General features: G+C 34.9%; 1 protein-coding gene across 1 annotated transcript; it reads left to right on the forward strand.

Moving 5' to 3' along the window:
• The first annotated feature begins 834 nt into the window (after window positions 1-834).
• Window positions 835-11,746, forward strand: LOC306852464 (transmembrane protein 180-like). Its single transcript, XM_079389323.1, has 9 exons — window positions 835-952; window positions 3,960-4,214; window positions 4,916-4,995; window positions 5,081-5,530; window positions 6,886-7,006; window positions 7,109-7,205; window positions 8,622-8,793; window positions 9,431-9,624; window positions 10,314-11,746. Exons 2-9 carry the CDS (start codon window positions 4,050-4,052, stop codon window positions 10,547-10,549), a joined length of 1,515 nt encoding a protein of 504 aa, XP_079245449.1. The 5' UTR covers window positions 835-952; window positions 3,960-4,049; the 3' UTR covers window positions 10,550-11,746.
• Window positions 11,747-12,765: the final 1,019 nt, after the last annotated feature.

The raw sequence follows: 12,765 nt of genomic DNA on the forward strand, positions 1-12,765 counted from the left end.
AAAATAATACAATTTTATTTGTGCTATAGGCTTTATGTTGGATAAAAAATTGTTGTTGTCCACAATGCATTTGTTAAAAAAAATAAAAAAATGTTGCTGTTTTGGAATAGTTTCAAGTGCTTAAATTTTTCTATGGCATATAATTTTAAATATTGTGGAATAATGCATACATTTAAATAAATAATACATAGGCCTACATTTTCATAAATTGTGGAAGATGTCTATATTTTCTTCATATTTATGGTATTTTATTTTTTTATGTCAAATAATGTGACAAGATATATTTTTTATTTTTTTTAGTCAAGACTTTAAAGTATATGTTGTATGTCTGTATACTACAAAACAAACGCTAAATTCATACTGTTTAAGTGAAATGAATACTGATAACGATCATTTATCAATATAATTTAAATATAATTTGATTTGGCTGAAATAGATTATTTTCTTTTTTTTCAATAAACAGTCAAAGTACAGTTAAGACTACAATAATACACATGAAAACATAAAAAATTATACAAAATACACATACAGCCAGGGGGGTGGGCTAAACATTGTGTAAATATATTAAAGGACTTACAAATGGAGACAGTCTTAATTGCTTTCTCATTATGTAAATTAAAAATAGCTTTAGTTTCTCACATGTCCATACAATAAGAAAACGTGCTCATTCATGCATTTCCTCATTTATTTTACAGACTTTACTGCTAGTCAAAACAATTTGCCATTTAAATGGCCACAACAACGTGGTATCAATATTCTCAGGTCACTGAATGAGTGTGTGCCTGTCTGTGTGTGTACACATGGCAGCTGGAGTGACGAGGGAAGACTCATAACGTCACGGGCTTCCTCATCCAACACGTGACATGTTTCGATACAACTGTGTAACCTAGAAACGTTTAGAGAGCCTGTCTGGATCACCAGGTGACCTCAGCTTTGATATCAGCTCCATATGGTAAGTGTCTAACAGCCGAGCATCTAAAATCTCGTATGTTTTCTGATCAGCTGGTTGAGAGTGGGTCAGTCTATGGGCTGTGACTTGGTACACGTCGCATTGCTTGATATGAAAGCGGATAGCCTGCTAGCGAGCCTAACTTAGACCAGGATTAGTAGTTTTAAAGGTTATTTTAGGGTTAAAGTGTCACGTCGCGACTCGAACTCATATTTTTATCAAATATGAGTGATTTTCCTTCAGCTATAATGTGATTCTCTGGTCAAATTAAGCGTGGTGAATTACTACAAGTAAAGTCGCTAATGCCAGCGGCTAGCACAGCTAGTGAAATATTGTATCATTATGGTAGTGAAAATGTAAAAGCGTATAATTCAAGGTGGAAATATTCGGTTATGGAATGTGTTTTTAAACAATTATGTTTGTTCAGGAATATTAAATGAAATATCGAAGCATAATCGTCGAGTTGAAGCAACCAGCTCCTCTTTTTAAACGTCTCTGTGTTTTAAGTGTTTTGAATCGGTAATTACGACAGAATATATTGTGGTGGATATATTCAATATTTTCTTACAGACTGATAGTGTGATTAATGGCTCTTTTCATAGTGCTTCAGGGGTAATTGTTTATTAGGAGAACATGGACTGCGTGCGATTTGAGTTGCATCCATATTTGATACCCTAATGTTATTATTATAGTTAATATAAAATAATAAAACACATATTTTGGTCCATAACTTAAAATAGATATTATTTAGCAATTTAACAAGGAAAGGCTTAATTCTACTCATTTATAGGCTATGATAAAAAAAAAAAATGTGACTTGTAATGTTTTGATATATGGAAATATTAAATAATTGTGGAATTATTTATGCAATTTTAAATGAATTGTTGAGCCCTTGAATTAGTAAATATACATAAAGTGTCAATGAAGAGGCATCATTCCACTCAATTGTAGGTTATGAGAAATAATATGCAAGGCATGTATTTTTTTCAAAACATTTATAAATATTAAATTAAGAAATTGTATAATTCTAAATGAATAGTTGTGCAATTGAGTTAAAAAATAAATATACATAAAAATGTCAATGTTCTGAAGACATTAGAAAAGGCTTCATTCTATTTAATTATAGGGTAAAACAAATACGCGTATTTTTGAATATATGGAAATAAAATTTTACTTCATATATTTATATATCTCCTACGTGGCCCTAATGGGTAATCTAACTTTGCTACGGAACTTAACATCTTTCTTCTGGCTGAAAACAATTCAGACAAACAGCGTTCTGTGAAAGCTGTTTAGCTATTGGTTTTATGGTACTATAGGTGTTAAAGCATTTGTGTAAAAAGGGTGTGAATGTTTGATGTTTCGGTCAAATAAAAGAGTCTTCCATCTATGTGAGAATAGTTCCCACGCATCCTGTTGCTCTGGAGAACAGACACAGGTGGAAAACCTGTCACACAGCGCTGCCAAAACGTTGGTCTTTTGCTCCGTGGCACTTGATCTCTTGTTGGATCAAAGATTGCTGAATCGTATCAGCTGGGAAGCAGCCACCTGTCCTCTAGAAATGAGATGAGAATCACTGCGTGCAACACGATCCAGTGCAGTGTGTTTTGCTTCACTGCTTAGATCAGATGGAAATCAGGCCTGAAGTTACAAGTTCACTCATATGTTTAGGGTACTTTAACTGTGCAGAACTGTAATTCATTGTTCTCTCAAAGAACTGGGGGGCAAAGTTATTTTAAAGTTGTTTTAACTATAAGAAGAGGGTGTTTTCAAAGAATCCCAGGACTTGTATGAGCTTGCAAAGCATGTTAACATCAGGTGTGCTAACCAGAAAGCCTTGCACTTTGCTTTTTTAAAGAGTAAAGAGTAAAGAGACTTTATTGTCATTGTAGTTATACAACGAAATTTGTTTGGTAGCTCACAGAGGCCAGCAGCAGTAAAACAAGAAAGCAGCACACAGAACATAGTAAATGTAGTAAAAGTATATATTTTGCTATGCCATGTGTGCCAGGGTGAGGTTGGTGATATTTGCGAAAGGTTGTCACGGATGTCCAACGTTAAAGAAATAAAGGATTCTCTGTGCATGAGGAAATTCACATGACTCTGGCACTATACAGTCTGCTCCACCCTACTATTTGATAGGAATCGCAGGCCTCAGCCTACACCAAGTCTGCTCAGGTTACATCTCTCATCAGACCCCAGAGAAATCTCTGGACTGAATAACAATGTTTGCTATTGTCGTCGTTGAAGCTGGGATGAGATCATCCAGCTCATTAAAATCTAAAGTTCATGTCCAATTACACTTCTCAGTGGGATTTATGGTGATTTTCTGCTAGAAATGGTTTTATAGGCACAATATGGAGGTGTGACCGGAAAGTGCTGAAGAACTGCTCACATGACACTCTATAAAGAAGTCCAGGCTGTTTTTGTTATTATGAATATGGAAAATGGGCTGCCTTGCTTCTTCCCAAATTCCCCCTAACACTCTACATGGAAAAATAAGGAAGCCATTTTTAAGAGAGAGCCTATTTTTTGTAGTGGTATTTTCTGATTCATTTTTGATTCTAGAATAGACTTGTTTTGAAACAAATTAAATATGCTTTAGAATTGAATTTCATACTAAATAACCATAATTTGCTTGACTAACCTTGTAAAAGTTGTGATTAAGCATCTTTTGTGATGTTTTTCCCCTAACTTTCCCCGACGTTATTATTATTTTGCCTCAGAAGGTTTCCGTCTCGTCTGGCTTTAGCTTGTTTTTCCAGATTCATATCAAGTAAAGTGCTGAATCATTAAAACAAAGCATAAGCTGCTTGATAATGTAATACAGATGCTCAGTTTTCTCATTGGCTTGGCCGTTGTCCAGTTACGTTCCCTGAATCTAATTCAAGTAATGCTAATTTTCAGTCTAAAAACAGCCGACAGACATTACCCAGACTCATATTTTACAGAATAATAGACTGCATGGGTTTGAACTGGTTGGTTTGTGTTGGTGTCTGTCTGTTTGCAGGGGTGGATAAAGCGATGACCCCACCCTGCCTGGCCTGTGGGACGTGTAGAGCGCTGCGTGGGCAGGAAGAGCGCAGAGAAGTAGCAAAGGATGGGAAAGAGTGTATGGGGCCTCTGCCAGGGCATCTCAACGGCTGTGCTTTATGGCTCCCTGGCTCTGTTCGTCTCCATTCTCCACAATGTCTTCTTACTGTATTATGTGGAGACCTTCGTGTCTGTTTACAAGATTGACAAGTTGTCATTTTGGGTGGGAGAGGTAGGTTTTTTTTAATGGTATCTTCAATTACTTAAGATTCTTATATTATTCTTATATTATTATTTGTAAAAAAGAAAAAAAGAATCATAATGCATAATTGTGTATACGTAAGATTTTTATTTTTATTTTTAACAAAAATAATGCAAAAAATAAAATAATTATATATTTTTTACAAAGTTTGGGGTCACAAATATTTTTTTTTAAAGCAATAAGACTTTTATTGAGCAACGATTAATTAATTAAATTCATCAAAAGTGATGCTAAAATGTTTTAAACAATTTTAACAATTGCTTTTAACATGGATAATAAGAAGATATGTTACTTGAGCACCAAATCAGCATATTAGAATGATTTCTGAAGGATCATGTGACACTGAAGACTGGAGTAATGATGCTGAAAATTCAGCTTTGCCATCACAGGAATAAAGTACATTTTAAAATATATAAAAATAGAAAGCAGTTATTTCAAATTGTAATAATTTTTCACAATATTACTGTTTTTTACTGTATTCTTGATCAAATAAATTTAGCCTTGGTGAAAATAAGAGACTTAAAAAACATAAAACAAAATAACAGACCCCAAATGTTGGAATTGTACAGTATATTATGATTATTTGAAATGCTTATTCATTATATTTGACTAAAATGCAGATCTGTTTAACATTTTCTTTTCTGTTTGTCATATTGTTTCTTTTTTTATAGACTGTGTTTCTAATATGGAATAGCCTGAACGACCCTCTTTTTGGCTGGCTGAGTGACCGCTCATTCCTGAGCTCTCCTCAGTAAGATTATTCACTCTCTTCAAATTGGAAATCCATATTTCGGTAGGTACATGTCTCATTTAAATCTTTGTGTTTGACTGTTCAGGTCTGGGTCCCAGATCACGTCCCCTGAGGTGGTCCTGAAGCGTCTGCAGGCACTCTCCCGCAGCGGGCCTCTCTTTGCCCTCTCATTCCTGGCCTTCTGGGTTGCCTGGACCTGGCCTGGACTGCAGTTCCTCATCTGCCTGTGCCTTTACGATGGCTTTCTCACGGTGGTCGACCTCAACCACAACGCCCTCCTGGCCGACCTGGCTGTGTCAGCACATGACCGCACGCGCCTCAACTTCCACAGTTCCTTGTTCAGTGCGATGGGCTCGCTGTCCGTCTTTCTCTCTTACTCCTTCTGGAACAAGGAAAACTTCTATTCCTTCAGACTCTTCTGCGTGGCTCTAGCCACTCTCTCAATGCTAGGCTTTTTTGTGGTTTCACGTCTTCTGCTGCACCGGTTTCAGAAGGAAGTCCAGCTACGCAAGAACGAGAGCCAAGCACTCACTGAGTAAGAGCGTTATTGTTTTGCAGTGCTAAATGCTACTTGTCGTTTAGCAGTTACTTTTCATCTGAAGCAATTTACACCACACTAATTGCAGAGCCGGTCCCCATGGAGCACCCTGGGGTTAACTGCCTCACTCATGGGAGGAATGTTGATAGCACTGGATGTGAACATTCATTATTTGTGTTACCAGCACAGCTTCTCAAAGGAATATTTTACCCAAAAATGATCATTTGCCATCATTTACTTAACCACATATTTCTCTAACTTATATTTTCTACTATGAAACATAAAAAGAGTTATTAAACAGAATCTTCAAGCTTCAGTTTTCTATACAAAAAAAAAAAAAGATTATTTGTACAAAAAGGACAAAAAAAACCCATACAATTAGTGTATTACAGCCTGTACTTTGGTCTGATCTTCACATAATGCATCATATGACTTTAAAACTGTTATTTTAATATCACTGAGATACTTTATATGTATGTATGAATGATCCTGGATATATACTATGGGTATATTTGTAGGAATGGCCAACAATACATTGTATGGGTCAAAATGATTGATTTTTTTCCTTTTATGCCAAAAACCATTAGGATATTAATTAAAGATCATGTTCTATGAAGATATTTTGTAAATTTCCTACCGTAAATATATCAAAACTTAATTTTTGATTGGTAATATGCATTGCTAAATTTTAATTTGGACAACTTTAAAGATGATTTTCTTAATATTTTGATTTTATGCACCCTTAGATTCCAGATTTTCAAATAGTTGTATCTCAGCCAAATATTGTCAGATCCTAACAAAAACCATACATCTATGGACAGCTTATTTATTTATTATTTATGTATAAATCTCAGTAAAAAAAAAAAAAAGACTCTTATGACTGGTTTTGTGGTCCAGGGTCATATATATATATATATATATATATATATATATATATATATATATATATATACACACGCATACAAATAATCAGATTTCATTCATGAAATGATTGTAACCGTTTCAGCTGAAAACTATAGAAAAAGGAACATGAAAACGGTGTTCTGTATTTATTTGTTCCTCCCACAGTATTGCTCAAGTTGTGAATCCTCTAAATCTGTTGTAATCTTTATTTTACATTTTTTCTTTTCACTAATTCTGTTATCCATATATTTTGCTGTTTGCACTTTTCTACAATTGCTGGACTACAAGTTTTTGAAATGTTAAAATTGAAACAAACTTCATATTAAAGCAGTAAGCCATTTGTGTTAGTGACTTTACTCCACTGTATAAGTTTTCCCCTCATCTTTTTTTTTTTCTTTCTCTTTTGTTGCCTCCCACTGGACTGTTCATCCTCTTTGACGTCCTCGTAGACTGAGTGTCGGTCAGGCTCCTTTTACTTCACCTGAGAAGCCAGTCACTCTTGGGGAATATCTAAAGCAGCTGTCACGCCACAAGAACTTTATGTGGTTTGTTTCTATGAACCTTGTACAGGTAAATATGCACAAAAAGACAAAGCTAAAGTGGTATTTTCTGTAATCATCCAATTAGAGAACAGACCAATTATGTGTTTTTCCTCTACCCCACCATCTGCAGGTATTCCACTGCCATTTCAACAGCAATTTCTTTCCTCTGTTTTTGGAGCACCTCCTGTCAGACCATATCTCTGCCTCAACCGGATCCTTCCTGCTGGGTAAGACAAAAATAAATCACAACAACAATGCCGGCTATGTAATATAATCTTTTTGAAAGAAGTATCTTATGCTCACCAAGGCTGCATTTATTTGATCAAAAATACAGTAAAAACATTACTAATATGGAATACTATTACAATTTCAAACAACTGTTGGTAACACTTTATTTTACAGTTACACCTATTAGTTGTATGCATATTACTAGAATATTAGCCATGTATTAGTGCTAATTAAGCACATATTAATGCCTTATTCTACATGACCTTATTCTACATCCCTAATCCTACCCAAAACCTAAACTTAACAACTACTTTACTAACTATTAATAAGCAGCAAATTAAGAATTTATTGAGGGAAAAGTCATAGTTAATAGTTAACAAGTGTTACCTATTCTAAAGTGTTACACAACTGGTTTGTATTTTAATATATTGTTAAATGTAATTTATTCCTGTGATGGCAAAACTGAATTTTCTCCAGTTTGCAGTGTCACATGATTCTTGGGGCTCAAGAAACATTGTTTATTATTATGTATGGTAGATACAAGCCCATATAAACCAGTTATTATAAATGGAAAAACAGCAATTGGGATTTTTAGAGATCATACTCATCCCCTCCACTTTACTTTTGAAATGCTTCCATCAGGGCGTAGACTTAAAATTCCTCTGGCCAGGAGGAATGCTTATAAAAAATCATTTGTCCCAATGGCAGTTATTATTTTAAATCGGATTATTGTTTGAAGGAAATGCAAGAGACTGGTTGGTTGTACAGTGTTTAATGGAATAATATTTTTATTTTTTTTATTTTATTTTATTTATTTCTTGAGTCGGTTGCCAAAAATTGTGTAATTTTACGTTGTGTTGTTAATGTGTGATGTGTTTAAGTATTAATGTGTATGTATCTATGTCACCAGTGTCAAAGATACATTTCCGATCTGTGACGAGCAGAACGGACAATAAAGTTTAACTATCAATAATATATGTGACCCTGGACCACAAAACCAGTCATAAGGGTACATTTTTTAAAATTGAGCTGAATTAATAAACTTTCCATACATGTATGGTTTGTTAGGATGGGACAATATTTGGCTGAGATACAATTTGAAAATCTGGAATCTTGAGGGTGCAAAAAAAAAAAATCTAAATATTGCACCTTGAAAGTAGTTTTAGCAATGCATATTACTAATCAAAAATAATTTTTTGATATATTTATAAATTTACAAAATATCTTCATGGAACGTGATCTTTATTTATATCCTAATGATTTTTGGCATAAAAGAAAAATTGATAATTTCGACCATTCATTGTATTGTTGGCTATTGCTACAAGTATGACTGGTTTTGTGGTCCAGGGTCACATATGAAAACCGTGATATATTTTTTTAATTTAATTCTCTTATTCTATTTTCCTGTGACACAGGCATTTCTTACATTGCACCTCATCTGAACAATCTCTACTTTTTGACGCTGTGCCAAAGACTGGGTGTCTATCAGGTTGTCCGCGGGCTCTTCCTCCTGAAGTTGGGCCTCAGCGTGGTCATGCTCTTAGCTGGGACGGACCACGTCTACCTGCTCTGCATCTTTATTGCTAGGTGAGAAATGAACGTTCACGAGCCCTTCTGCTTTCAGACTACAGGTGTTCTGCCTCTTATGTGATTTGAAATTCAAAAAGTTCTGAATGTTTTAGTTATTAGTTTTGTTTAAAAGGAGCAGGTGTGCTTTTGTTTGCTAGCAAATCCATGTTGGTTCAAGACTTGAAACAAAGAACTTTTATCCATGCTAACAGACCAAGGACACGTGTCCTCTCTGTATTGTTACTCTGAATTATATGACATTGCAAAACAGAGAGATTAGATCATCTTGAATGTTGGATAATGCAAAGTCTTTTTTAATTGAAGAAAATCCTTATATGTCCTTATACATACTAAATATTTTGTCATGTCATATTCATTAATTTTAGGCCATTTTAAACAAATTTTAGTAAAATAACATAGGGTTTGTAGAAATAACAAATAATTTAGGTGGTGATAATGTGCAAAATGATACAAACTCTGCATTTCTTTGTACTAGTCTATAACTTTGACAAAAAACACATACATTTTCATTTATGCTGACACTAGTTAATAAAAGGATGCTTGTTAGACTGAGAACAGATTTAGACCATCTTTCCTCAGTATTGTCTTTTATCTATGTTTATTGTTTTGTTGCATTGTTGGAATTTCTCCACAGTAATCGCGTCTTCACTGAGGGCACTTGTAAACTTCTGAACCTGGTGATCACAGACTTAGTGGATGAGGACTTTGTGTTGAACCGCCGACAACAAGCAGCTTCTGCCCTGCTCTTTGGTATGGTTGCCTTGGTAACCAAGCCTGGCCAGACCTTTGCCCCTCTTATTGGTACCTGGCTGCTGTGTGTCTACACAGGTGTGTGTGCAGTGAATAAATATGCATTACATGTAACATTCACATTTAATTATTTAGCAGATGCTTTTATCTAAAGTGACTTACAAATGAGGGAAAACGAAGCAAATGTTTCAGGAGTCAACAACGAAGAATCATCTGTCTAATAAATCCTGCATTGTATATCTTGTTTGACGCAATATATTACAATATAAATATATTTAAATTGATTATATAAATTTTATATGCATGCGTGTGTATGTATGTGTGTGTATATATATATATATATATATATATATATATATATATATATATATATATATATATATATATATATATATATATATATATATATATATATATTACACTACTGTTTAAAGGTTTGGTAAGATCTTTTTTTTTTTTTTTTTTTTGGAAAGAAGTCTCTTGGGCTCCCAGAGGCTGCATTTATTTGATTAAAACGATAGTAAATACAGTAATATTATTGCAGTTTTTTTCAAATTTTTCAGCCTCATTACTCCAGTCTTCAGTGTCACATGATCCTTCAAAAAAAAAAAATCTAATATACTGATTTGTTGCTCAAGAAACATCTCTTATTCCTATCAGTGCCGAAAACTGTTGTGCTGCTTAACAGTTTTGTAGAAACCATGATAACATTTGTTTCAGGATTCAAAAAGTGCATTTGTGTCTCATCATCCCCTATCATTTTCCAGGATATGACATCTTTGAGAGAAACTCGATGGCAGAAGTACCGATTGCCGCTCCTGCAGTCCCTGTGCCACTGCGTCAGGGTTGCTTTTACCTGCTGGTGTTTGTGCCCATTTCCTGTGCTCTTCTGCAGCTGCTGGCGTGGTCTCGCTTCACTCTGCATGGGCGAAGGCTACAAAACATCAAGACCCTAAGGCAAGGTGCCCAACACAGCCACCTCATTGATGTCAAGGCTATCTAATGTTCTTGTATGCATGGGAAGCGAAAGAAAGATGAGTCGTGGACATTCCCCAAGACCAGGCGTGCTGCCAACAGACCCTGAATGGAGAATGGTGACGCCAAATACTGCAAGAGACACTTAAGACAGACTGTGTGGTCCCATATAATTGAAACCTGCCTTAATTTGCTATGTTTGCTAAATGTTAGGTATTTATATCGAGTTTGTGACCAAAAATGAATGGACAGTTTAACCAATCTAGTGGTTTGGGACCATATTGAACAGTACTGCCCCCAAACCTCCTGTTCTGAAGTTTCAATGTATAGTTATATGGATTTATAATCAAGCCAAATCGAATCACATCTCCCTTGCCTGTATGTTTTAACTTTATGTGAAAAAATACACTGTGTTCTGAGAAAGGGCATGTTTACAGTAGGTTCAGCAGCATTCCAGGGACACATTATATGGAATTGCATGGATATTTGTGGTGTTTTCTTTTATACTGTCAGGGCTTATAAATTGTCTTTGTAATTGGGCCAGATGTTGAAGTTGTTTTGTGGCCAGTAACATCTGATTTATATAACTTTTTGAAATTCATTCAGTTACTCATTGCTATCAATGATTATTATTACTGAAAAATTACGAATGCTATAGTTCACATGAACGTAAATGCAGACTGTGTGTTGTACTAGCATGTATAACTAACTTATTTTTGTACCAAATGTCCAATTTCACTTTATTTTTGTGTTTTAGAGGCAGAGTTGTCAAGATGGTAATTAATTCCTTGGCCAGTCTGACGTTAAAATACAAATTGACTTCTCAAAGTTATAGAAATAGTTTTGTACAAGAGTTTTCCCAATTAAAATTTGTATTGCCAAATTTATATTCTCAACTTTTAGTAAAAATACAATTTTTGACACATTCGTGAAATTGCATTTCCTGTATGATCATTGCAAAAAAAAAAAAAAAATTAAGAAACGTCTTAATATGGTTAGTTTTTTGTTCGTCAACTTCTGGTTGGGGCACAATGAGCACATCTTATATTTTATTCATATTTCATGGTTATTTATTGTAGGAAACTTTGCAGTTATCTTAGAAAAAGTTCACATTTTTACACAAATGTGTCAGAGTCTGAGCTGTGGCTTAGGATGTATGAGTTATTTTAGTGCTTTTGCCCATTATTCGAATAATTTTGCTTGCAAATAAATGTTTTATAATAGTAATGTGATGTTCTTGTCTTTGCTAAATGAATGCTTTGAGACAAATTTGTAGTTACTGGATACAGCATTAACTCATTTTAAACTTAATATAATAATTTGTATAGGCCTACAACCAAGATTCAATTCATACATCCAATGTGCAATACAAAATAAATTAAGTACACGCAGGTCATCAGGTTTTAATCGGTACGTGCATTTTGGCACTGTAGCTCTGATCTTGGTGTATGCCACATAAATACAGGTCCTTTTAAAAAAATTAGCATATTGTGATAAAGTTCATTATTTTCTGTAATGTACTGATAAACATTAGACTTTCATATATTTTAGATTCATTACAACACAACTGAAGTAGTTCAAGCCTTTTATTGTTTTAATATTGATGATTTTGGCATACAGCTCATGAAAACCCAAAATTCCTATCTCAAAAAATTAGCATATTTCATCCGACCAATAAAAGAAAAGTGTTTTTAATACAAAACAAAAGTCAACCTTCAAATAATTATGTTCAGTTATGCACTCAATACTTGGTCGGGAATCCTTTTGCAGAAATGACTGCTTCAATGCGGCGTGGCATGGAGGCAATCAGCCTGTGGCACTGCTGAGGTGTTATGGAGGCCCAGGATGCTTCGATAGCGGCCTTAAGCTCATCCAGAGTGTTGGGTCTTGCGTCTCTCAACTTTCTCTTCACAATATCCCACAGATTCTCTATGGGGTTCAGGTCAGGAGAGTTGGCAGGCCAATTGAGCAGTAATACCATGGTCAGTAAACCATTTACCAGTGGTTTTGGCACTGTGAGCAGGTGCCAGGTCGTGCTGAAAAATGAAATCTTCATCTCCATAAAGCTTTTCAGCAGATGGAAGCATGAAGTGCTCCAAAATTTCCTGATAGCTAGCTGCATTGACCCTGCCCTTGATAAAACACAGTGGACCAACACCAGCATCACTGACTGTGGGTACTTGACACTGGACTTCAGGCATTTTGGCATTTCCCTCTCCCCAGTCTTCCTCCAGACTCTTGGCA

This window comes from Barbus barbus (genome assembly GCF_936440315.1).
Source record: "Barbus barbus genome assembly, chromosome: 32".
Classification (NCBI taxonomy): domain Eukaryota; kingdom Metazoa; phylum Chordata; class Actinopteri; order Cypriniformes; family Cyprinidae; genus Barbus; species Barbus barbus.

Excerpts from the sequence above, each read along its gene's own strand:
- LOC306852464 (XM_079389323.1), top strand. The coding sequence starts at position 4,050 with ATGGGAAAGAGTGTATGGGGCCTCTGCCAGGGCATCTCAACGGCTGTG. Across the intron at positions 5,531-6,885 it reads GAGAGCCAAGCACTCACTGA|ACTGAGTGTCGGTCAGGCTC; the intron begins GTAAGAGCGTTA and ends ACGTCCTCGTAG. Across the intron at positions 9,625-10,313 it reads GCTGCTGTGTGTCTACACAG|GATATGACATCTTTGAGAGA; the intron begins GTGTGTGTGCAG and ends ATCATTTTCCAG.